This window comes from Rousettus aegyptiacus, unplaced genomic scaffold (assembly GCF_014176215.1).
Source record: "Rousettus aegyptiacus isolate mRouAeg1 unplaced genomic scaffold, mRouAeg1.p scaffold_m13_p_1, whole genome shotgun sequence".
Classification (NCBI taxonomy): Eukaryota; Metazoa; Chordata; class Mammalia; order Chiroptera; family Pteropodidae; genus Rousettus; species Rousettus aegyptiacus.
In genome coordinates this window covers 135,837,737-135,865,658 of record NW_023416284.1, presented here as the reverse complement: position 1 = coordinate 135,865,658, position 27,922 = coordinate 135,837,737, and the positions used below count along the sequence as shown (strand labels likewise).

Sequence of the window (27,922 nt, the reverse complement as noted above, 5' to 3'; positions counted from 1 at the left end):
AATGCAAACGGTCTTATATATGCCTTTCAATTTGATCTCTTAATTTCCTTTTTACTCTGCAGTTTTGAAAATAATTTGTCTTCAGTAATAACATGCATGACTTCTACGTATAGATCATATACTTGATTATGATAGAGAGATATTTTCCTATGTTTCTAACAGCAGAGTGCAGTATTTTGCAAGGAGAGGTGCCTTGCGATTGAGTACATATTCATTTCTGTTAGACTGTGCCTTTTTGGAGCTCTTATAATGCAGTTCAATCAGAGTATGTGCAAAAACTCTCACACTATAAACTCTACGTTAATATTTTCTAATAGGTAAGTCAGGAATACTACTTCAACCAAGTTCTGGGTTTAGTGAGAACGAAAGCAAGGTGGATTTTAGGTGTGGAAGGACTATTTCCTTCTAAATGTCAGTCTCAGCCCCGGAGCCACATTTGCGGCAGAAGATTTCCTTGTTTTGGGTCAGGAAGCCTTCCCCCACCAAGGAGACTGAGCACTTTCCACAGTTAAAGCATTCGCTGTGCCACTGGCGGTCTTGAAAGCAGATAAACTTGACACCTTTGAGACCTGTAAAGGAATTGGAGAAAAAGAATAATTTATTTTTTTCAATGAATAGGTAGATGCAGCATTCTATCAGGAACTCTAGGAACTGGAGATACAGCAATGAGCAAGACTATGTAGATGCAAGTAACCTAAAACAGAATGCTGTGCCCCGGTGGCCCACATTGGGAATGTCGCCTATAGGCAAGTTCCTCCTCTGATATTCAGCCTGATTCCCAGCCATATTTTCCCGTAATCTACAAAAGTAAGTAGAATCTGGGTATACAAAGCATGTTTTGAGAAAGAGATAAGGATTGTAAGACAGACAAGGAAATACAGTGTCGTGCTGTGAGAAGGTATGTATAGGTTTTCAAGTCAGAGATATCTAAGTATAAATATCTTTCTCCTTCTTGTCCCTGTTTTCTTACAGTCAAAGTTAAGATAACAGAAAATAAATGTGTATTTCCCAGCCTGAAGTCTGATGTTTTAATGACTTTTAGTTCTCTTCTCATATATTTAATTTTATTTAGGATAAAGTCCCATGGTCATATTATGGTTTGGGACACAATTTCCAAAAACCTCAAATAAGAGAACGTGCCCAGATTATTATGTAGCTAGCCTAACAGGACGACCATATTACTTTTCCCAGAGACAGCTTCAGCCTGGGCTTGCAACAAAGATCTGTGAATATGATTACTCTGGCCACTGAGGCCGGGCTAATTAATGATTAATTTCTAAGAAGTGCCTTGCCAGCCTCCAGCACTTCAGCTTGGGACTTCTTGAGCCACGGGGCTTCTAAAAAAGGTGGTAGAATTTGAGTTCAGTGAGATTCTGTCTCTATAGTTTTAACATGAATCCGGGGTGCAATTCAAGAAATTGATTTAGAGGAGTTGTAGAAAGGGAGACAAGGTCTAGAAATTGGGGAGAGTTTGGGACGCCTTAGATTTGAGTCTTTATTTATTTGCTAAGTGATCTTAGTGCTAAAACTTCCTGTGGTTTGCTTATTACCAATATAATAAGGCTAAATAGTTCATGTGCTGATTCACATATAATTTCCAAATATGCCATTTGAGATGGTGAAGCAAAAGAGTGAATAAACATTTTATTTCAGATAAGCAAAATATGATAATAAACTTTTATTTTCATCCTAGAAATGTGATTTGATGTCTTTACATACAATTTACTAGTTCATAGATAAATTTACATCAAATTCTTCTACTTTCCTTGATTAAATTTATTGCTTGCTATTTATGATGCTATCATCACTTTCTAACAAGAGTAAATCAGTGATGAATCTATTAATTCTTTTAATGTTATCAAAACATTAATAAGCTGACTGTAAGAATAATGTTCTATATATACATAAATCATCTCTGTTCATAGAACTAATCATTACACATCTAGCATTTTGATGGTCATGAGTTTTTATTGATTTTATTAGTAAGTCTGTACAGTGGCAAATATAAAGTAATTCTACAATTTTGTAAAGAAGAAAAAATAGAAGAACCTGGTAGCAGGAATTTAAGATAGGCCTAATTCAACATTTGAGATGTTTATAAATTGTTTCAATTTTAGATATGTTTACTCCTCTCAGGTCATGAGGGTCATTCGCAGTAAGAAAGTCATCCAGAAAACAGGTCTCTGGTACCTGTTTTATCTGGTTTTATTTACTCCGGAATATTTAGTGGAACAAGAGCTAGCATTTGTTGAGCACTTGAAAGTTGCACATTCATGTAAATAGTGACCTGGTCACTATTTTAAGCCCTTTACACGTATTACTTCTCAGATCTCTCACCTCACCTTCATGGGATGGATATTATCATTGACCCTATTTTGCATGCAAAAATTGACAGAGAGTCCAATCATTTGCCCAAATCACCAAGATGGTAAGCGGCAGATCTGGATTCAATCTTAGACTATCTGGTTTCAGAGCCTATGCTTTCAACTTCACCACATTAAGTCTGAATTTACCTTTTATAAAAAAAATAAATAACACGAAACATTAGCATTCCTTTCTGAAGAAATCATAACATTTGAAACTCCTTTCAGTCAAAATTAAAAGAAAGCTAAGATGTATTTCTGTCCAACTCCTTATTTTGCAGATAAGGCAAATAAGTGCATCAGAAGCAAATTATTTACCCATTGTCACATAGTAATCAGAGGCAGAGGCAAGACCAAGGTAATTTACCCTCTCGTCCAGAGCACTTCAAACTACATGAAGCTGCTTCATTTATCCCAGAAAGTTTAAAAGGTTAATTCTATCTTAGAGGAGGAGAAAAAATATATATAGTTATACTTCGAGTTGCTCAGATGAATCAAGTGCATTTTGATGGGATTTAGAAAAAATTATACCTGGTAACTTATAGATTTATTTAATTTAAAACAGTATTTTGAAGGCATTATAAAGTAGTTCTTTAGGGTGACATTGTTTGCATGAATGTGCAACTTTCAGAAGATAAATACATGGCAACATAAGAATCCTCTATAGTACAGTAGTTCGAATAGCTCAATTTAAAAAAAAATACTACTGTAGGACTTATATATAGATATAAATATATATGTTAAAGAATCAAATAAAAAAAAATGAGTTGATAGTTTTTGCAGGCTATAATAGTCTCTGTATCTCTGTCACTAAGCCAAAAGAAGATTAAGATAATTATCAAAAGACTGAATTATGTATTCTGAATTAAATACATAATCCTCATTTGGATTACTTTTGAGTCAAATCTCTGATTCCTAATCATCCTTGTGTTAATGCAGAGCAATGTGGTTTTGCTGTCTGAACCTTAAAAAGCTGGGCTCAGTGATCGACCAGCAACAACCATGAGAGAAAAAATCAGTTAGATACATGAATCTATTATGGATCAGAATTGAAACTCATCAAGTTCAGGGTTTGTGTAGACTCTTTGCAGACTAGTATTAGCCATTTAGGTCCCCTAAAGTTTTCAAACTCATTTTGAGTCATTTAATTTTCTCATTTCATCATAAAAGCCACCCTTTTTTTCCTAACCCCCCAAAAGGGTTCTAGAATAAGTCTACTTAATGTGTTGGGCTATGATGGCAGATTCTACTAAGGAGATTTTGGAGCTCCAAATACTGTTGCATTTCTGAAAATCCCATTTTCTAGCTAAAACCAGTAAAGACAATGGCTTATTCTTTTGACTACGGGAATTGCCAGATGTGTAAAAGGCAGGAGAGCAGAGCGGTTAAGAACCCAAGCTTTGGAGACTGATCATATGGGATTATAAAAGCAAGTTTTTGATAGGGCTAAAAGGTGATGTAGCTGAGTGATGGAAACGAGGTGTGAGGAACAGGGAAGATAGGCCCTACACAAGGGGGCAGCCGCTTAGCTCCATATGACAGTGGCTCAACCAGAGAGTATCAGGCTAGTCGTCTCACCCCTGGCTGGCTCTTCATTTACTTTTGGCACAGAGATGGATTTTATATTATGTTACATTACGTTACAGTTTCCAAACATGTACAGGCCGAAAATAAAACATGCCTGCAGCCCGATGTAGCCCCTGGGCCAGTGTGAGATTCTGAAAAACATGGTGCCCCCTATAAATAAACAGGACTGTGCTGTGTTTACCCAGGTAATTCTCTCCCTCCCCTGCAAGTCCGTGAAAGTCTGCCAAGCTGGGCTTGCAGCGAAACCATTTTCTTTCTTAAAAGATTCGTAAAGATTCTGCTTTTGTTTTGTGATATATTTAACGATTGAGGAGGAGAGAGGGATAAAATAATCTTTAATTCCATGTTACATAAACTGAATTTAAGAAAATGAAATATAATCTAGGAATTCTAGGAGCGGGGAATTCTGCCACATTATTCAGTGCTACAAATTGCCTAAAGGAACAGTTGCTGGGTTCCTCAGGTGTGCTATTAGCTTCAGTTCCTTTACTATAGGATTAACATTTTAGAAGTGTCTCTGAGGAAAATGTAATGCGTTTTTTGCCTTGAAAATCTATTTAACACAGATCGATTTACCATTTATATTATTTTCAAATCGTGTCACATGTACTTTGTTTCCTCAGCAGAATGCTATCTTGTTTTATTTCATCTATTTATAATTACAACTTATTGTAAGTGAATAGAAGAAAGATAATAATACATTTGTTAGAAGCATCTTAAAATGAAGTTTAATTAATTCCTAATCTATGTTACCCTAATTAGTACAGCTTTGGATTTTTGTGCAATACTTACATTTAATATAAAAAATTTTCTGTTCGAAGGCCCCTCACCCGTGTTTAGAATTAAGCAGGATTTTTATTTCTAAGTATCTTTTCCTCCCACTCAAATCCTTAAAGGTCTGGCTTAGATCGGGCTTCCTCTTGAAGATCTTTTCTGACCTCTCAGCCGATCCCAGTTCTCCTTCTTTCCATTACACTCTTTAGAGTCAGTACCATGAAGTTTAGCATTGGTTACCCTCTACAGAGCACGGCTACCCAAATTATACTCTATACTTTCCTTGAGGGGTCTGTATAATATGTACATTTATATATGAGTACCCACATGTGTTTATCTCAAAAGGAAACATAAGAAAAAGATTATCCATTTTTCACTTGTATTTCTTAAATTAACTAGATAGCATTTACATAGCCGTAACTATCTTGTGATAAGACTATATTAAACTGAAGAACTCACCAGTAATGGGTTTGGTGCAGGCTACACACTTTTTGGCATAAAGACGATTGTAGCAATCCAAGCAGAACGGATAATCATCTCTGGACATAAATTCTTCTTCACAGAGCTCTTTTCTACAGCCACTACACAGGAAACACTCTTTGTGCCATGGCTCACCACGGAACGTTACCCCACCTGAAGTTATCACCTGCCAGAGGATCACGAAACAGTAATGACTGTGGGAGCCATTACAATTCAGAACTTTCATGATTCTCTTTCATGTCCACATGTGGTTTGGGCTACTCAATCACCCTATGTCAGGATGTCCTTTTCCTATGATTTTTTTGAATTGATATGAAAAGCAAAAGGCTATAGGGATGAAATTGAACTAGTGAGAAATATCCTATTTTTTTCTTCCATAATGGAACAGAAAAGAAGCAGGGCCATAATGGATCCAGGAAGATATAAAAGAAGTTGTCTGTTGATTCCTTTGCTCATCTTTCTATGACTTTCTTGTTGGTCTTCAAAGATCTGCCATTAGAGCTGAGATATTTCTTACTATGCTCTTATTTTTACGTTTACCATTTAAGGATGCTGAAAAAAAGTTTTTTCTTGGAAGCTTTACTCCAGGTTCAAGAATATTCAGTGGTGGCAACCCTGAGTAGAACTGATAAGCACCATCATCTGCTAGTGATAGCTAACATTTCTTAAGTGCTTTTTCAGTCCTCAGCTCTGAGCTAAAGGATGACCTACTAATATTCTCAATACTGCTCCACAGCAGAGACTTTTTTTTTTTTTTTGCCCTTAAGAGATGTACAACTACTTAGAGTTAGAGTGGTTAAGTCACTTGCCAAGATCAGAGAGCAAACATTCTAACCTACAGCCCGTGTTCTTAAACATTGATACAATTTTGATGCGAGATTGCTTTGTATTGATAAATAGTTGATAAGTCCTTGTTGAATAAATGTATAAATTCCAAGGGGAAAAAGTGTTTGGAAAGCAATTCCAACATTGTATCTAGAATGAATGGGAGACTGTGGGCAACTGCCTGAGTTTTCATCTTCAGGACTCTAAGTAGTGAGCACTGGTTGTACGTTGAGCCTTAATGTGTGATGTGCTAAGGTTTTGTCAGAGATGGTTATTATTCCTCCATAATGCATCTTTTCTTCTAAATTAGTTTAATTCATGGATTCTACCTTTTAAAAGGCAGAAACATCTATCTTTAGAATGACATGGGTAAATATTGGACACCTCTTCTCGTACAACACTTTTTAAGTCATAGCTTCTTTCAAATCCATGGCTATTGAGCTTCTGGAATAGCTGTGGAACCAAAAATGTGCTCAGGTAATTGTCTTATAATGGCTGAAGCAAGGTGGTATCAGAGATTGTTTTTGTAATCTCTGAATTCAATTAAATAGATACAGAAAACATAGAGCCTATTCTAAGCCATCATATTGCCGACAAAGTAAAAAGTGTTATTTGCCTATGATACAGATTTTTGAAAACATTATTCTAAAGATATTTCAAAATATTATAACAAATATCTTACAAATTAAAGATATTTAAAAGAAAAGTTGTTTTTCTCTAAAGGAAAAAGTTTACTATTTTAAATAAGTAAATGGGAAATGTGATGGTCTGTATGAACACAAGCAATTTAAAATACTCCCTATTAACTTCAAATGCCTTATAGAAGGCACAGCAGAATTCAAGATTCCTTTGATTTGTTTGATCAAATGATTAGCAGACAACACTTAAAAGATTCAAAGCTTAAAAAAATGTATTCACAGCAAAAACATTGATAAGTAAGGCAAAGACTGTTTAATTAGGGATAAGAAACTCAGAACATTAAAAATAGTTTGCTTGTGATTATTTTTCTTTTGAAGAGGCAGGTGGGTTAAAATGAAGTCTAATATCTAAAGTAGGATTTTGCCACTGATTGGTCCCAAGATTTAGAACAAGTTTCTTCTTTAGCAAAGTGGAGGCAATAATGATTTTGTGTTCAGTATATGACAGCCAGTGAATCACAGAATACTCTATTTGAACCTTGTTTAATTAAAAAAACTTACAATTTGAGGTTCCTTGCTGTTTGAGAAAAAATAAATTTTAGCTTCACAAAAAACCTATAAAAAAAGTTTTAAGGGCTCAATTGTCAAGTAGTTTTTTTTTCTATTTTGTTTTGTTTATATTTAGTTTTTGGTTGAGTTGAAAGTAATTGTTTTTCTTCATCTTGGATCATCTTGATCAGAAACATTTATATAAGGCTTTCGTTAAAGGACTTGTAGTTTAAAAAGTTAAATAGAAAATAATCTGGCATGTCACGATCTGTCTACTGCCCAATATAAACATTTCATAAATGTTTAATGACTTCAAATCATGTCCTAAATATAGGATAGGTTCCCATAACCTGGGAAATACCAGTGATTTGGCCCCAAACAGTGCTCAGAACTTGATGTATTAGAGAAGGTTCCTCTCCTTAAATCTTTATAGCATCAAAAGGAACTTTATATTCCTTGCCCAATAAATGATTTTAAGGCAATCCCTACAAGTCTCATTAATATTTTCACATAATTCTTTAAGAAACATAGTCCAAATATGGCCAACTTAGTTGTCCCTCAAAATAGTGAGATAAATCTATCCATTTTACTACCAGCATCTGTTTCTAAATGCATGTCATTGACTCATAATTCTTTGGAGCTTCACCTGACAGGGTCATACATGACTGTTGCTTGTAAAGTCATTTTCTAAGTCAGTGTTTCTGGTAGAGTAATGGAAGTCTCAGGTATAACATAGTTTTATGTCATAATACTATCATTTGTAACTTTCAACCATCATTATAGTGTAATTTAATAATTATAAATTGGAGTTTGTTGATGCCTCCTCAAATGCAGTAGTAGCATTTTAAATATACCTACAAAATTACTGCATGCATGTTTGTGTGCTGTGTGTGCATCTATGTTTGTATATGCATTTGTAGAAAGTATTAATGAGACTTCTAGATGTCCAAATGTAAGTATATGAAAGATCTTAAGATATTTGCCAAAGTAGCCCATAAATCAAAAGTGTTTAGAAACCACTGTACTAATCTAATATGTTTTCATGATTCTACTTTCTCAGCACAATTCATAGTGCTATTTCGGACTTATGATGCCTCACAGGTCAAGGATTTCTTTGAGAACATCCATACATATTTTTGGACTACAGACAGATTTATCAAGGTGATGGAGATAAGCAACTTTTTCACATAGAGGCTTAGAGAATAAAAGAGAGTTGGACAGTAAACACTGTCCACTTGAAAAAAAATGACTTTTTTCCTTTGAAAAACATATTTTCAATGGGTATCCAAGTCAGAGTGACCTATATGATACTCTGGGACTGGAAGTGAAGTGAAGGAAACCAGTCAAAGCTCTTAACCTTCTTTCTATCTTTCTGTCTAATGAATTTCCTTGATGATCTCATCACTCTCTTGAGCCTTGCATAACTATCCTTTTGAAATAGAAAAGCTTCAAGCCAAGAAGACATTCGTGTTGCTGAGACATAATGTGAGGAGTTAAACATCTTGTTTAAATTGGTTCACTTCATTGCTCTGTGAGACAAATCTATGTTTTTCTGAAACTAAATGGATCAAAAATTATTTTCTATGAAATGTTTTGTATTCAAAGAGAGATGTATACCCTCTAATAGATATATGAAATCTTATACAAATAAATGGAACTGGAATATCAAATCACTTGATTTTGGAATATTAAATTCATGTTCTGGGTGGAAATTTATAGTGATCAAAGTTGATGGTCCCCCTCGCTGTAACAGGTGGTGTTTTGGGACATGTTGGAATTCAAACTGGCACAGATGTGTAAAGATAGATATAACATGATATTATCACTTCATTCCAATTATATAGTGAAGCTATAAAGCAATGACAAGCTTCACCCTCTTTAGATAATTACCTTCTTACAAAAGCTGCAGTAGTGAGCAAACTCCTTCTGAAAACACGGCACACAATAATAGCCACTGTCTTTGGAAATCAAAGGTTTAGTTCCCATCGGCTGTCGGCAATGCTCGCACACAAAGCAGGTTTCATGCCAGTAGTTCCCCTTAAATTCCATTTTGCGGGAACCTGTACCCCAGAAATAAGAATCTGTTAGTACAAATCAAGTATGACTTTATTTTCTTTTAAGCAAAGATATGTCAAATTATTTAAAATTTATATTTTAAAGTAAATAAACTAATTGTCCTTATAAAAAATGTTTTGTTGATTTCCAAAAACATTAATCTGGAAAAAAAAGTAAACAGATTTCAGCCATGATGACAGTGAATCACTCTTTCACTAAAACTTCTCCTGCCGTGTAAGCTACAATTTCGAGATGGGAAAGTACTATGAGTGGAGACTCTGAAAGGCTGCTTGTGGTTCAGGTAAATTTGGCCATAATCGTCATTATAGGGGTATTAGAAATGCTGGGGGAACAATCTCCTTAGATTGATGTGCAGTTATGGTCTCCTAGGAAGTCTTTGAATCCATTATAAGAATATAAGAGAGAATCACGTTCTTACGTTGCTGTCTATAGGGATTGAGAAGATCAAAACATGGAGAATTAGTGCTTGCCTAAAAGCTTAATGATTTTCATGGATCCTTATCTTCTCTAAGAGAGAATGAAGATGATTGACTCTCAAAACCAGCTGGTATCAAGCTACAAAATAATGGTTGGCTCCATTCTCCTGTGACAGAATGCTTTCTGGTGCCATTGGTTTTGTCTGGAACAGGTTGTTTAATGCGGTATTAGTAGTATTGGCACAAATTTTTATCTTTATTCTATCAGAGTCTGGTTCAAAATATTTCCATGGCTTAGGTTCATGAAAATAAACAGAACACTCTAATTTACTTGGGCAAGACAGAAAGAATAACCTTTTTATTTCTACTAAATAAGATCAAGAGATAGCAAGAAAGCTGTCTTTCTCAAAAGCAGGGTCTTATTAGCTACTATACTCTTCCCAGGCTTGGACTTGATTCAAAGCATTGCAGTTTCAGTTAGACACCAGATTCCCCCTGCGATCTTACCAGGCATGATGGTCTTCTTGCAGTGGAAGCACTTGGAGGAGCACTCATTAGAATAGCACTCAGAGCATAGCAGGCGCTCATCCTTGGCAACAAAAGGCTTTTCCACCAGAGTGTGATTACATTTGGCACAGTTGAAGCATCTCTCGTGCCAGTGCCGGCCTTTGTAACAAAGATCCTTCGAGACAGTGAATAAAGTTAATTAAATGTGTTTGCGACAAAACAGGGCATTTGATAAGAGAAAACTGAACACTCCTGGGACTCTGGTGCCAGTACGTTGTGCTGGTAGCTTGAGGGAAAGTTGTTATTGATACTATTACCCATAAAGAGGAGACTCTCTGCGGCAATTAAGAGCTAGGGCCTGGGGCTTTCTTGGTTGGTCACTAACAACAGACTGAAAATAAATGGACTCTCTCCTGTTTCTTCTAATTTCTTCTACCTTCCCTTTATATAAACAAGAAAGAATTTTTATGGAATGATTTTTGCTTTTAGGTTGTCATAACCTATTATTGTTTGATATTTAGCTAAACAAAATCTCAAAATCATATAACTAAAACAAAAGCAAAAAAAAAAAGAAGAAGAAAAAGGAAAAAATATGATAATGTGCATTATAGGTGGAATGGGCTGTAGGTGTGAAAGGTATCAAGGCACAAGGGGTTTAGTGGTTAGATGCTGTTTTAAAGTTAGAAGATATAGATTTTTAAAGTATGTACTTATTCATTTAGACTCTCGTCGTTCTAGAAATAACTTAATATTTTTTATCTGTGCAACTTTGGGCAAATAACTTCTTTAGTACTTAACATTCTAAACTATATCCTCTGATCACTGAGAGTATTAAAGTTACGTTTCGTAGTGCTAAGCATGGTGCCTAGAACTCGGTTAATGGTAACTTTGAAGATCCTTATATCCAGCAGCAGAGCAATAGAGTAACAGTCGAGTAAAGGAGAAGAAGCATTCCAAAGCATGTGTCAGCTGTTTATATGCAATAATTTTGTGAAATGAGATAAGACCTACCTTGGAATCTGATTCAATTGCTTCTTTGCACTCCTCACAATAGTTACAAAAGACATGATCATAACATGAAATGCAGTACGGATTGTCATCCTTTAATACATACTTCTTCCCAAGAAGTGATGTTGTGCAGTATTGACAGTCAAATTGAGCAGTTGTCATTTTGGCTTAATCCTGTGAATTAGAAAATGATTCATATATATATATATATATATGCAAATTTTGTTGATAAGAGAAATTATAAAGCCTCAATACAGTATGAGTCAAGTACTTGAATGAATTTTTATTTTCTTAAGAGAAAATCCACCAATTTAGGAAAATATACTGTAGTTATGGTGACACTTGGAGTGATTTAAGAAAGGCCACTCTCCCATCTTGGCAGTTTGTGTGTTTTGCTAACAAAATGCATCAAGCCAACAGCCAGATTGTGAAAAACATCTTGCATTTATCATCCACTAAATGTGGAATTCAATGAGAATGTGATGTGTTGAAATAAGATGATTTCACTTTAAGGATATAAATATAAATTGTTGATAGGACTTTCACTAACTGTCATCACTTACTATCTTAGAGAACTCTGGAGGCAGAGTTCCATGAAAATAACAACAGTCATTTTCACTCTAACTGAAATAGAAATTAATAATCAAGTACATTGTATTTTCTGGGCCTTTTATTTCTCAAGTCTTTTTATAAGGTATCTATCTAATGACAGTTCAGGAGTTTGTCCTAAGATCTTCCTCTACAGTATAGTCTCCCTTGGGATATCCTCCCTACCTGTGGCTTCAACCTTCCCAAATATTCTCTTGACTCCAAAATCTCTATCTAGCTTTAGAAATTTTGTTTATCACTTGACTCCTGAGCATCTCCATTTAAATGTACCATACCAAGCTAGCCAAATAAAACTCCTTGTAAAACAAACAAACAAACAAACAAACAAATGAAACAGCAGGTAGAATTCAGTCCAAGTGCCAGGTCTTTGTGACTGCTGTTGAGCAATTGCTCAGATTAAAAGTGCAGGTAAAACCATCAATAGTAGAAAGAGCTATCGGCTTCCTCAGGTCGTAGGGCTAAATTAACATGTCTATAGAATGAATAATAGCAGCAGCATCTTACAGAATGAAATATTGATATGAAATATAAAGCCAAGGCTAGGATAAGAATCCTAGATTCTTTTGTAAATTTAGGAAAGCCATTAAAGAACAAAACATAGAGATTTCAAAGAGTTTAACTAGGCACTGAACATGAGTTTTTTTATTGTCACCAAAAACAGTACCACTGGTTTTCTTCAACAATTAAGATTTATCATCTCTGGATTTACTGGAGTATACTAAGAGCTATGAACATTTTCTAATTTTTCACTTCAGAATTTTTTTTTTAATTTTAGCAAAATGAGAAAATCAATTATTATGATGCTATTTACAACTTTAAATATTAGCTTTTATTTGCTACATTCAAATGACATTCCCATACATTCTCCTTCTTTTGTTTTAATGATGATGTTTTCAGCAGTCTTGCTGAATATACATTGTAATTAATTCTGTGCATAAAAGTTTTGCTATATTGTTCTTCACTAACAGAGAAAAGACTGAAGATTTGAAACCCGTGAGTCTTTTCCCAGGAAATATAAAAATGCATACTAGAAAGTTCCCAATGGAACATACCAAAATTATCTGCAAGGAACATTGAATTCTGTATTTGATTAATTCCACAGAAATGTCCCTTCCTAGTGAATGCAAACACACTCAGTGGATTATTGAGGTCTGGAAAACAGGAGGAAAATTGTCCTGATTTCCTTGAAAGATTTTAAAATGCAAGTTTTATTCACATTCACAGCGGTCATGTATTTATCTCTTAACAGTGAAATAAAGCATATACGTTTAACTTTCATCATTTAATATGGCCACTTTTAACATTAATATAATTTAGTCTTAGATGTACGGAACAGCACCATAAAGCATGGCCTCTCAGGACTTGGGAACTCCCAGGCCATTCCCATTTTGTAAGGCTTTACTAAAAGCTTTATAAAATTAAGAAAACCAAAAGCCTTATATTATAAAATGAAGAAACACCAAAAAAGATTACAAAATTGGTAGAGTTTTGAATGTATAGAAAATGTTAGATTTCTTAAGTCAAGTTGTTATTTCTTATACTTTGCATATATAGTAGAAATATTTCTATATACATCATGTTTTATTTTTTAAAGGGTTTAAAAATAAGTGGATGATAAATAAATAGAATTAGTATGCATCAAACGGTCTTTTCCTTATGTTCATCAACAGAGAAATAAATTCAGATGGGTGAGGTGAAATCCAGAAAAAGATTCTGCATGTGGGTAGTGGTCATGGAAGTTGTCCAAACAAGGAAAATCTGGGATGCTGTGGGTGGATACAAAGAGTTGATGGCTGAGGGGGACCATTTCAGATACGAGAGAGGAGAGAGAGAGACAGTAAAGTCTTCTCTCTCTCTAATACTCAGTTACCATAGAAATGTGCAAAGCGTGGACATGATTCCAATACTCCAATGTACACAAGTTTCATGCCCAAGGTTCGCTCAAATCAAGGAAAACCTGCATGTGTCCTATTACTTTCTTGCCACAGATCGCAAGTTTCAAAATGGGAGGGCTCTCCTTCTTATGATGGAGTTGAAATATATAAGATATAATTTGGTCATTTTGATTTCCAATAATATGTCTATGTTGATGTGTTTTTGAGGAACTTCATTTACTTAAGAGAATTGAATTACCATATGTCCTTTATTGTAAATATCAATGATAAGTTACTACATTGATTTGATTACAGCTTTTTTTTTTTTCCACCACGGAGGCAGGTGAAAAATTATTGATTACATGTTTCAAAATAGGGGATATATAGTAAATGGTATATAAGATAACTCCTATCTCTAATACATGATCTGTAAGTTTGCTAAATAGATGCACACAATACCATAACCACTACTTTTGCACATATGTCAAAGTGTACTGTCCTTTAATTTACAGTTTGCTTTCTGGCTTAATTTTCATCTGATTATTCACAGTAGCTTCACTCAGCCCATTTAAACACATCTATGCTCATCTGAAAGTGCTGCACGACTATTTCAATTGCCCATTCAAGTCTTACATTGATTCTGTAAAGTGAATTTGTTTCTGCTTTTCTTTAGGGAAGAACTTAAAAGAATTTAAATATAAATGACATAAGAATATTAAAATATTCTTGGGAAATGTTAGTAAAATGTCGAAGTCTTTGAAACATATCTGATTGATATATCAAACTTGGATGCAGAAACTGGATGAAGAATCTTAATTTGAACTATACTTAAATGAAGTTACCTGTGGTCGTTTTCCCATTTAGGATTTTAATTCAGAGTGTTGCTCTGATGATAGAGGGCTGATAGCCAGTCAAGAGCGTTTTGGAAGCCTCATTGAAAAAGGTATATTGCTTTATGCTGTATAAAGTGTTACAGAAACCATTTACGGTGCCTAATTATACAAGCCATCTAGTCTCCTAAGGCACTGTTTCAATCATTCTCTTCTCCTCCTTCCCTGCCTGCATTCCCTACACATGTTTATCGGATACTTCATATCCTATTGATTTCACTTCAGAAGTATCCCTTAAATCGTAGTTTAGGCCTTCCTCATGTCTGTGATGGATCGTGGTGACTTACATCAAACTGAAGTTATTATTAAAGATTTCTCACTCTGTTGAGTGGAACTAAGCACATTTCTAACACATAATTTTTGTTCTCCGAGGATGAGTTTACTTTTCATGAAGAGTTCCAGAATATTCTCCACAATGCTTAAGAAAAATCTTTCTCAGACTCATCTGATCATCTCCCTTTGTTGGTGAAAATTTCCAGCAGCTCTTCTTTGACTGTGAAATAAAGTCTAAGCTCCATCATTTAGCATAGAGACCCTTTACTAGCTTGCCTGCTTTTCCTACTATTTCTCTATCCCTTTCCCAACCCTGAACTGTATCACACACACACACACACACACACGCGCGCGCGCGCACACACACACACACACACACACACACTACCAATGCATTGGCCACTTCCCATGATTTCCTGTTCTTAAATAATTACCTTCTTTTATGTCTTTGAGCCTTCCCATGTGACTTTTATCTCTAATACCCTCATCCTTGTCTTCCGCTAACTTTGTCCACCTGATTATTCTCTTAATCAATCAGGGTCCAGTTAAAAATCCTATTCTCAGTAGCTTTCTCATGCCTCTCAGGACAGAGTAGTTGATCTCATTAGTGCCTATACAGATGTCTACTTTTCTTTTGCCACATTTTGTAACAGTTCGTTTTGCCCTATGTGTGTCTCTCTCACTGTTAGCTTCTTAAGAGTAAGGATGTTGCTTACTTCATCTGTGTATCTCAAGTCCTAGCATAGCAAGACCTCAGAACATGAGTTACGACCGAAGAAATGAATGAATGGAAAACTTTCCGTTCTCTAAAGGCTTGGAACCCAATACAAGTACTAATAAAAATACAAATGCAAAAACAATTCTATCAACAGAATAAAGGATAAAGAGACAAGTATGAAAGAGTTAAGAATTTGTATGCTATTTGTTTACTTGAGTTGTGAATTAATTTTATCTATTATATCTATAGAAGATATGTCAAAAGACTAAGAATAAAGGTTAGAGAACAGAAGGACCTGTCCATGGCAAAGTGAATTCTTTCACTTTTCCTGTCAGAACAGTTGAATAAAACAGCTGGAGTGCTCTTCGAATATCAGTAGAAGTAGGTGGTTGTTCTGTTATTATTAAAGAGTTTTCTCCAAACTAGTGGCACAATAGGCTTCCTTTAACAGTTTTTGAACTGTTTGATCAGACACTTCAATTCTCTGTTGGAAGTTATCCTTGCCTTTCTGGGTCTGTGCATGTGACATTTTGAGACAAACCATGTCTTAACCAAGATTGCAAGGTCCTTGTCTTCTGAGATCTGTGATGTTAGCTGAAATGATGTTTGCTTGAAGTGTCATTCGATTGACTGAGTTTAACAAAAATGCGGGAGTTAAATAAGATATATGGAAAAATTAATCGTCCAGAGCCTGTGTAAACTAGGCCAGATGGGAGAAGTGCACGTTCTATAGCAGAAACATTTAAAGTTCACATATTTTAAAAAGACAAAGAGACTAGAATAACTAGTAAAGAAGTTATGCCTTTACATTTTACTTTCATTTAATTTCCTCGTACTGAGGGTGGAATTGAGTAGACCTGCATCTACTTCCTTATCTGTTGTTTGCTTGTAACCCAAGATATAACATACTGTGAAGAGTATTGTGTTAGAAATCAGAAGCTGTAGATTATTACACTGGTACTTTAGCTCTAGCATCTAACTTAGCCACTGTTACAGAATCTATTTAACTTTTACGGCCCTTACTTTCCTTAACTGTAAAGTGAGAACAATATCAGCTGCTTATGACACCTCTGGATGATCAGGAGAGATGTAAGAATGGAAAAGTCATGAGTAAGTCAGCTGCCCGTGTACTTGACTTGATGGAACATACACAATTTTAACTGTAGTTCCCATTTTAAAAGAGGCTGTTTTCTTCTCCCCATCAAACATGACTTTAAAAAAAAAAAACTCAACAAACAATGTTAAAAATAACTAAAGCCAGAACTTCAGGCCATCAATCAAAAATAACCTAAAACAAGCACCATAGAATTGTGGTGGAATGTCTCATATTAGTCTCTAGGGACATATTCGCAAGCCCAGTTTGTTGAAGCTGAGTGTCTTGTGTGGAGAGGTCGAATGTGAATTCTCCTGAGGGCTGATGAACTACTCTCCCATGAAAAAAAACCAGCTGACTAGAGCTTTCCATCTGGTTAATTTGTTCTGTGGATACTAACAAGAAAAAAAGTGCTTGGTATGATTTTCTTGGAGTGATTACATTCAGAATCATGTAATTATGGCAGCTATTACTGAAATAGATGTAAAATATAGTTCATGGTAATATGTAACCAGATTTTATCAAGCACAGCATTTTTTTTTTTTTTAAAAGTAAGACTCTTAAAATATATGTAGGTTTAATACCATTGTCAACTTTTTTTCCTCACTGGCATATAAAAAAAATTTCAAGATATAAAGAATACTGCCTTTTAAGATGAAATAGGATTATTTAGATTTCCATCTATCCAGATCCCAATTTTCTGCTTTTAAACCTAACATTAAGCTTACTTCTACAATTTCGATCCCAAAGGAACCACAGTCATTTTAAGTTTAGTCTTCCCTTCAACTCCTTGAAAACTTGCTGTTATTTCTATAAAAGATTTTCTGGAAGAGCAGAACCAGTGCCTAGTTTGCCTCAGGGTCTCTTCAAAGTTTTGTTTGAGGTTCCAATTTAGTTCTAGGGTTTGGGGTATACAAGGACTGAACTAAAAGAGATAATTTATCTAAAAGTGTTTAGCATAGAGTCGATTCCTGGTAGAGGCAGGGGAAGTATTTCTTGTACAAGAAGCCCCCAAATCAACCCTATTTCCTAGAGACAGAGTCCACGAGGGCACTGCAGATTTAATATAAGTATCAGAGAGTATTTCCCCCACCTCTGTCTTCTTGAAAAATTCAACAAGGACTGCATGGAATTCCTCAAGGGTAGTAATTGTATAATTTGTTTGTTTTCGGTCTTTTCTGTTTGGAGATCACCTTCTTAATCATGCTCCTTAACTACGGTCAATATCTGAACCCTAGTAACTGTTCCCTTAGTGGGGAGGGAGCTCCTTAGTTTCATTTGTGTGACATTGTTTCTACCTGCTTTCTCTTGCACCTGATAAATGCAGGCTTATTCAGCAAAAAGCATGATTTGTCATTGTAAAAACTAAGTATACTGAGGAAGGACTCAATCTGTAACCTGTACCACATCTTTAACAGATACTAATCAGCTGAATAACCCCCCATGGGACCAGGTATTTGAGTGGACAAGATCACATAGAAAATGTGCTGTCTAAAGGAATATTCTAGGGGAATACACTTCATCAGAGAGGAAAGACAATGTCTTTTGTAACTGGATTTTTTTTTCAGTTTTGACTTCAATATCCTGTGATAAAAGGATATTATAAATTGACCACTGTAAAACTAAGATGGCTATTTTATTTTTCTGGATGTTTTAAAATAAATTCCAATTTCCTTCCATAATGAGTGGTGAGCAAACTTAATCCATACTTAATTCACCTTGAAAGAATGACTAACATATTCAATTTAAACAGTGGTTCAAAAGCATTTTAAGTTAATAACCATGGGTTTAGGAGTTTAGAGGAGCTGTGTCCCCATCACCACAGGATAGTCCATTTAGTCTAACCTTCTACTATCTTGAAAAACTAAAAGTATATGCTCTTCGTAATATAGGAGAATCAAACAAAAATTATTTCTGTGATTTTCTTTTAAAAATATGTTTTTAAGTATGAGAAATAAACCTTTTCTATTCTGGTAATACATAGATCATTTTAGAAAATGTCCAATAAAATGAAGAGTGTGCTTTATTTGAAAGGTGGCCAATATGAAATGACAGATACATTCTTTATCAAATGGAACTTATAGTGTTTTAAATCCATGACTTACTTAAATAATAACTCCAGTTAAACAAATTAGTTAGAAAGACCTTTCAGCCATTCAACTAAGAGTAATAAATAAGATTTCATAATCACATAATCCTTTCCTGAGAATAAGCCAAGTCTAACCATATAATATATTGGCTTTCATGTGTCCTGGGATTAATGGGTTATTATAGATTCTGTTGCTTTATAAACTTCAAATTCGTATTATACCTTGCATTATACATGTTTTGGGGGTGTGCTGTCTTCCTTATAATCATAATGTAAGTTCACTGAGAGCAACCACTGTGTCTTACATTTATTCTCTAATTGAAGCTTAGCAATGCCCAATGGTCACTGGGTGACCTTGAAAAATGTCTCAGATAAAACTGATGATAATTTTTAAAAAATTCTACTTTATTAAAAGTGATGTTGGCTCAAGACCAGGAAAATAAATGAAAGCACCTTCAATTTTGGAGTTTCCTGTTGGAAGGCATCATTATGATTCCCTAATTAACTAGAAGCACCCTTCGAACATTCTTCAAAGCCTTTCCTTGGCTTTGGAGAATGCTCTAGAGACTTTCTTTTCCTCTGAACTGGTAGTCCAAGTCAAAGGATAACAAATGTCCTAACTCTTTGTAAGTTTACCAGGAGTTTTGCAGATGGATGCAGGTGTAGAGGAGGTTTTTGCTATCTCTTTGGACCTTTTTAATTCTGTTTTCACTGCAGCCTTTGGACACCTACTAAGCCTGCAGAGTGCTGGGGAGGGGAGGGCTAGACCTCTGAAAGGAGACACGCTCTAAGGCCCTTCACAGACCTGGGTGGGGGGCCATATGCCAGGCACTTCTATGAGGTCCCACAGCTTGCCATTAAGGTCTGGTCATGAGGCATAATATCCCTTGTCATATGCATGAAATTTCCTATCAGTCTCCAAATTCTTAAGTGTCAGTTGATTATTTTCATGAATTTTTGAGACAGCTCACAGTGACACTTTATAAAACCACTCCATTATCAGCATCCCATTAGGAATTTTAGGTAACATCTAAATGCGTATACTGTAAAAACCAAACCAAACCAAACCAAAACAAAACAAAACAAAACAAAAAAAAACATAGCATTATATTCTGCCTTGCATCAAGAAATATTGTAAATTATCTCCACCAATGGTACTTTAATAACTATTACGAGTTACACAAATATAAACATTGCTGAGGAGAAAAGCAAACAGAAATTAAAGTAATTGTAGATAGAAAATGACAAAAATTTAAAATATGTATATAATTTGTTATCCTAAAGTGTTGCATATTTGGCACTGATCAAAACCAAATTTGGCTTCTCGTCAACCTACATTTAACTTAAAACACCGAGAGCCCCTCTTGAAGAAATCACAACACAGTGTGATGAAAGGATAGGAAAGGTAGTGAGATTTATTTTACGCCATGGTATAGCCTTCGGTACCTTTTGAATTTTGTACCAAATGCACAATTGCCCTATTTTTCAAATTAAATGAAACCAATACAAATCAGCAGATGAACTTTATTTCCTCTGAATTTAGTGTTCCTGATCATAGCAGATAAGAACTGGAAGAAATATATCATTCTCAACTCATTTTAGAGAGACAGAAACTAAATTCCCAAGAAGTTATTCATCAACTAGTATTCCTTTCCAGAAAAAATTAGAAAAAATAGAATATATCTTCCAAATAAAATTTTGTAAATAGTTAATGGAAAATACACACGTTGCAAATCAAAATGAATTTTAACAAGCTTCTTTTTAGGCTAGATTACTAGTTTGCAAAGAGTGACTTATTTAGGACCAGATTGTTAAACAGAAATGAAAGAGATTTTCTCCTGTAATAGTTTACTAAAAAATCATAAATCTCAACCATTAGGATAAGGAGAATGAAAGGAAATAGATAGGAGATGGAAGCACAGAAGAGAAGAATTGTAGGGAAAATTAGGAAAAGGAATCCCCTACGAATACAAAGATATTTAGAGATAACGCCTCCTAGTGCTGCAGTGATTTTGGTATTTTTTCCTTTGTTATAAGAGCATGCTTCTAATCCAGGCCCATTTTCACAGAACCACTAAATCTAGGACCTGGGAGGGATTTTTGAAATTCTCTATTTTGTTTCTCTCATTTAACAAGTGACAAAAATGAGTTTAGAAAGGCAAATTGAAGTGCGTGTTTGTTTGTTTTTGTTTTTGTTTTGTTTTTTGAGTTGTTTTTAAGCCAACAAAGTGGTTAGTGAAAAAGCTTCAACCAGATTTCAGATTTCCAGGCTCTGAACAGAGGCCATTTGTTGATGTTGTTTTCATATAAATATGCAAAAAGCTTGTGTAGAATGACAGCTTAGGTTCCTGCTATGACTTTTCAAAGAAAAAAATTAAAGAAAAGATGAAAACCCTCTTCTTATTTGTACTCTGGCACTCTAAGTTTTAATTGCTGACCAGGTTACAGCCTCACAGGCATAAACAAACAGGTTCCTTCCATGTCTAAAACCAAGCTGCCACTTGCTGTACGAAATGAACCAATTATCTTTAGAAGCAAGCACATGTCCCCTGCAACATTTAAGACAACTCGATTTCTATTAGTTTTTGTTTCTTATAGTTATTATTGGTTTACTGTGGAATTGGAAAGAAAAGCCTCAAACCATGTTTGGCTTTATTTTCTGGATCTGCCTAAAACATGAGGCAGTGATGTGTGTGCACGTGTGGTGTGTATGTCTGTGTGTATATAAGTATGTGTATGTATGCCGAGTGGTATGTGTGTCAAAGAGGCAGGTGTTTGGGTTGGGGTTGAAAAGGGGTGGAAGTGGATTTTAACTAGTTTTCCCAGTATTTTTGCTTGAAGCCAAATAATCACATTCTTACCAGAATGTGATTTAAAAAGATACAAGGCAGAACTACATCCTGTACTTTGGTGATAACACTTATCATAATACCAAGCTACTTTCTTGACAGTTTAAAATTTGTTGATGATGGAGAGGGTGACCATTTAAACCACCACATGGTGATATTTAAAACCAGCTTCAATTTAATTTTTATCTGTTCTCAGTCTCAGAGATTTAGACAAAGTTGGCTCCCAGCATCCATCGAAGGAAAATGATTGCAGCTGGGGTACACACAGCCTTCACTCAGCAGTTGTGGGTTTATAGCTTTGGAAATACAATGTGTTGATTTAGGTTGTTGATGCTAATTCTATGTATAAAGTAAAGGGGAAAATCTGTTATCGTTTTCTCGGAAACCAAATGTTCACAGTATGAATTGACAAATATTTATTATGATTTAGTGTTATTTTCATTTTCTCTAGGCATTACTCAGTGTGTGAATATTTAAGGCATGTGAACGTGTCACATAGATAGAGCAACGAGACCTTTTCTGCCTTGTTCAGAGCTGTGTCCCTGGCACCTAAAATGGAGCCTGCCACAAATGGATGTTACATGAATGAAGAAGTCAGATGTTTGGTGATAGAAGTTTACTAAAAGTTTAGAGCCAAACAGACTTTCCCCTTCTATTTTACAAATAGAGGCCAACCCAAAGTCTTTAAATGACTTGTCTTTGAATCACACTGCTTTCTGTGACCACCTCCCCACCCTCCGCCATAATCCAAGCTTTTTAGCAGAGCATTTCGGACCTTTCACAATTGAGCATTTATTTGCCTTGGTCTGGCTCTTATACTTTTAAAACCAACAATATTAAGTAGCCAGTTCTCTGACACAGTGTACTTTAGTTCCATAGGTTTCACAAAGAGCTCTCGAATGCTAATTTGGTCCACCCACAGAGCTCGGCAGGTAAGACCAGTTCTCTACCCATGAAAAGCTTCCATACTGGTATAAGAAATAGACTCACAAATACTTGCTTTAGTCCATCACTCTTTCACCAGATTAGGGCCCTGGCTCTAAGTTCTCATGGCCGTTGGTACTTTAGCACTCATAGTACACGTTAGTCCCAAACATCTTTCCTGCCCAACTAAGTAGGCTTCTGGCAGGACAGGTGCTATGTTCCCACCAGACTGCTGGTGTCTAGCGTTTACCAGCACGCACTGAGCACTCAGTAAATATTGTGGATGGAAAGGAGGGAAAAAAGGAAAAAGGACATGTGGAAATGCTTGGACACATGCACAGGGTGCTCTGGAAATTTTAGGAAATTTCTAAAAAACTTCAGGTAAAGCTTCTTCTGGAGCAGTAACTTGAAGACTGAAGAAAAACTATTCTCTAAAAACAGGTGGAGGAAGGTTCTTAAGCAGTAGGGACACTGAAGAGTTGTGAGGGTGGAGAAATAACATGCCAAGGGGCACAGCCAGAGAGCACTGCTACAACTGTTGGAGGGCATAAACCTGGATGCAGCGTTTCATTTATGCTTGGATAATAGGTCACATAGGAAACAATATTTTTACATGTCAGAGCTTTCAAAACTCAACTATACATTGCTATGAAAAATTAGCTCACTGTTTTGTTCTTGGCCAAATGAACGCCACACTGTAAAAGTAGGTCTGTGATATATGCTGTAAAAATATATCTTTTACTAAAAATCTCTCTTATTTGGCATTTTTTCTTTGCACATTCTTAAAAAATATTTACAGTTTCTTTTTTACAAAGTTCTGTCCATAAAAGTAAATATACAGAAACAACCTCATCAACTGTGTGCTTCAGTAATCCTTGCCGGCGGGCTCACCGTTTTCAAGGAAGACTTACATTGATTCCTTAAATTTATGAAAAAAATGGGAATGCATTTTTAAATTAAAAATTATGTGACAGAACTTCTCATTCCCCTAGGTTTCTGTAGTTGTCATTTAAAAGAATTTCTCTCTTTTGAAGGTATTGGGGATAAAATGTCCCTCCCTTAGGCTCACTTGAGCCTACTTCACTTGAGGGGTACCATAACTGATAAGTAACTAGACAAAGGGACCCTCTCAAAGATAACCCACTCTCCCCCTCACTCTGGTAGAAATCGCCAGTGCACAGGCCCACACTCTGCTCCCCTCCCTGAAGGGAGACCGCTGCAGATGCCGAACCCCTGCAAGAGTCCAAGTTCCCTACGCCCACTGGGAATAAGCTCAATTCAGGCTGAGTGGGGGTAGTCCTTGGAAAAAGCTTAGTTTTCCAATCTGGCTTTAATAACATTAAAATTGATATGAGGCCTATGTCTATTTTGCAATTATCTTAGAATCCTGAAAGGAGAGGCACATGATTAAATGACTTCTCTAAGTTCCCAGACCTGGTGAGTGACACAACTGGGACTTGAGCTTCAGCCAATTTGGCACAAAAAGTATGATTCATGGACCAGTATTATCAGCATCATCTGGGAGCTTGTTAGAAATGCAAATCCTCAGGCACTAACCCAGATCTACAGAACCAGAATATGCATTTTTAACAAAGACACATTTCTGACTCCTGAGCACCTTCAGGTTTGAGGAGATCTGCTATAATCCACTATACTTTTTCTCTTTAACCTCTATAAGGAATCCGAATATTATTCTAAGGCCAGTGGAGAGCCAGGAAAATGTTTGAAGTAAGAGAGTGGTAAAATCAAATTTGTTTTTAGATCAATTTTTTTTAGGTCAATGACTCTGGCTTCAGTATGGGGAACGCAGTAGAAGAAGGCAATTTTGGAGGCAATAAGACTGGTGAGAGACTCTTGCTAACCAAGTAAAAGAAGATGGCAGCCTGACAAAGGAGAGAAGTAAGTGAATGTATAAGATAGTGCTGACAGAACGGAGATTCTTTGGGTACGTGATCAAGGGACAAAAGAAGTTAGTTTGCCCCAAGTTTCTGGCTTGCACAGCTGGTTGCATCATGGTGTCATTTATTGTACAAGAGTTTATTTGGGAGAAGCAGAGTGTGCAATAGGAAAGGGAAATAATGAATTTATTTTTAAATTAAAATGATAAAATTTGAGAGAACTGTGGGACAGCCAAGCAGAGCTGTAAAGCCGGGACCAAAGAGATGGGGCAGGGAAACCATGTAAATTACTTGGGTATTTGAAAAGGGTCTCACGGCAAACTCTATGCCAAAATTTTTACCTGGCTTGCCTTTGATGTTTCTCCCCTCTTTCCCATTGTATTCACTGGAATTCAAACCTTCTCTAGACAGTCCTGTACTTGGCAGACAATTGGATATATAGATCTGTAGCTTAGAAAAAGTATCTCAGTCAGAAATAAAGATTTTGGATCTACAAACATATGGAATAGATATTAAAGCAATGAGATTGCCCAGAAAGAGAAAAGGAATCTAGGATGTAAGAGAGAAGTAAAACAGTCTTAGAATAGTGGTCGTAGAAGTAAGAGGAAAACCAGGAGGTTGATATCATGGAAATCCTGGTGAAGAGTGTTTCAAGATGGGGAGAGAGGAGAATAGGGTAAAATGCTTTTGAGACAGCACCAAGGAGATAGAGAAGGAGAAATATCTGCTGGATTTAGCAATGCACTAGTGATTGATAACCTCATTGAGTGTTGGGGAAAACTGATGAGGACTAAAGCCGAAGTGCGATAGGTTGAGAAGGGCAGGCTAAGGAAGTGGAGGTACTTAATAGAGTATAGGTAATTCTTTCAAAAGATTGACCTTTGAAACTGATCGATCTATGAAATGAGGGCAACTGGAGGAGCCCAATGATAAAGAAGCTTTTTAAGATGGGGAATTCGAACGTATTTAAATACTGATGGAAGGAGCCAATAAAGAAAGAAAGATTAAAAATCTGTGATCTATATAGTGACGGCTATAAGATAATAGGCATTAATTTAGCTCTTCCTTTTTATGTTACAATCTAACAACAGGTCGGTACGAGGATTCTGAAGGACGGCCAGAGAAACAGGAAGTTCCCACTGCAGTCATCCTTTCCGTGTTCTGGGATCTTTAAAGGCTTAATCATATCACCCTTCCATTCTAAGCATTGCTTCCACAAAAGGAACTGTTCTGCTACTTGAATCTTCGACTTTTATTTCCATGACACATTTCCCAGAACAAGTTCACTACAAATTGACTAAGCAGCTGATTTGGATATAAACCCTTAAACATCATCTTTAGCTAAAATCCCTGCCTTAACCTTACCTATCGTTAAGTGAAGACAGTTTAGAAAAATGGTTTAGGCATATTTCGACCCTAAGCCTTTTAAAGATTTAGTGAACCAGGTTCCAGGCTATGTCTGAAGTTGAGGCTTCATGGAGAATAGTGAGGGCCCCAGAGAACACTCAAGGATAGGTGCCATGAGTCTATCAATGTCATCAAAAATCTATTTACAATGGACTTTTCTTCTGAGAAGAGGAACCATTGAGTCTATGAAATTAAGAGGATCTGTGATCTCTAAGTACTCTGATGTGGAGACAGATAAATGCTCAAGCTGATCATTTTGGAGGGATTTGAGATGTGGCAGGAAGGAGCCCTCCTTCTTCCTATCCTTCATTTCATAGTTCCTTTCAAGGTATCAAAAGGTAACAAAGAAAAATGGTGACAACCAGAGAGGAAAAAGACGATTACAAGAACATGGAAATGCAAGTTTGTTTAACTGATGTCTGATTCAGAACTTCTCATGTGAACCCAAGTATTTGGTTTTCAATTCTAAAGAGATCATGTTTCCTAGGTTGAAAACAAACAAACAAACAAACAAAAACATACAAAAAAACAAATCAAGTTTTTTCCAACATGTTCTAGAAAACCACTTATTTTAGGTATTATAGTAGAAAGTTACTAGGCTTGTCTAAGGAACCGAAATTAATCTAGCTTTACTCAAAATATTGTTGGCGAATATAATAAAAATAAGGGCTAAACTTGTGAGTGAGGTGATATTACATTAAAATACAAATCTGCTTCTCTTGTTTAGGTAGAACAGTCCTAGAATTGGCAACTAATGATAACGTGTGGGAATAAATAGAACAAGTGTAGAAAACAGACATCAGAGTTTACCTTCCCCATCAAGCCATTTGGATTATGACTTTAGGCATATATCATAACAAATATGTTAAGAAATCTCTTGTGTGATACATGTATTTGCAATATTTGTGTTATGTTTTAATCCATATACTTTGCTAATAAAAATGCCAGACTTTCTACATGACAGTATTGTAGATGTGAAATGAAAGCAAAAATGCCTTGAGGATTTTCTTGCATTTAATTTATAAGAATTACAGATTTTATTAATGATTCTTTTTAGTTTTCACAATTCTGGAGCCCAAATTGACAGCTGAGAAGTTGCATTTGATTTTCAAATGAATGACAGATACCAAAGATGGTCTGACTAAAATAGTGAGGGAGAAAGCATAAACATATGGGACGAATGCTTGTGCCTAAGTAGTGCTCTCTTCGTTTTAAGGAGTAATGCTTTAGATTCATGTAGTATATTCACAGGCCAGACACACAGACATTTTAATCTTAGAAAACCAATGATTATGAACCGTCTCTATGCCTGCTTCTGGAAAGTAAGCAGCTTTTTTTTTTTCCTTGAAAATAGCAGGCATTTTACTAACTCACTTAAAATCTGTAAATGACTTCCAATTGTCCTATGGATATATAAATCCAGCCATAAAATGCCCTTGGTGATAAAGTTAGTCATTCAAATATATTAAACCAAAGAAAACCCCAGAATCTCACCACCCCCTCTTATGACAATGAAGCTATGCCCCCATGAATACAGCCCATTTTCAGAACTCAGGAGGCAACTCCAAAGAGTTATTCGGTCGCTAGGTTGCCTCCACACATATATCATCAAAATGAAAAATCTGAAAAGCCCAGAATATAAAGTTTGATAACTGTTGGATCAAATGACTTTAAAAAGTTTTTAAGAAACTTCAAGATCTATACTTACCTGCCAAGTGTAAATTTTTTTTTAAGCAGTCACTAGAAAGTTTATAAGACTCTCTTTCAGTTAAAAAAAATTAAAGGAGCCAAAATACTATGTAAAAAAGAATAGGAAATGTTAAAGAAAACAAAACTTACTTTTTCTTAAAGCCGCTTCTTCCTGTAATTTAAACAGCATGAAAGGAGACTGTATGATGATTTCTTTTTCCTTTAACACATTCATATGTCAACTCCAAAAGGAACAGAATGAGCCACCAGAGCTATCTGAGGGGCCCTCCTAATTGCAGCTTTTTCAACTTTGTAGAATAAAATAGGAGAGTTAGTTGGTCTCCTCCAAGTCTTGTGACATGTGCACATAGCTGACTCCTACTGGG

At 35.7% G+C, this 27,922-nt stretch overlaps 1 protein-coding gene across 1 annotated transcript; it reads right to left on the bottom strand.

The window, feature by feature from the left end:
* Positions 1-343: 343 nt before the first annotated feature.
* FHL5 (four and a half LIM domains 5) lies at positions 344-27,922 on the bottom strand. Its single transcript, XM_016135596.2, has 6 exons — positions 27,687-27,922; positions 11,227-11,397; positions 10,216-10,390; positions 9,107-9,276; positions 5,184-5,370; positions 344-569 (listed from the first exon to the last, which is right to left on the bottom strand). The coding sequence occupies exons 2-6, from the start codon at positions 11,383-11,385 to the stop codon at positions 406-408; spliced, it is 855 nt and encodes a 284-aa protein (XP_015991082.1). The 5' UTR covers positions 11,386-11,397; positions 27,687-27,922; the 3' UTR covers positions 344-405.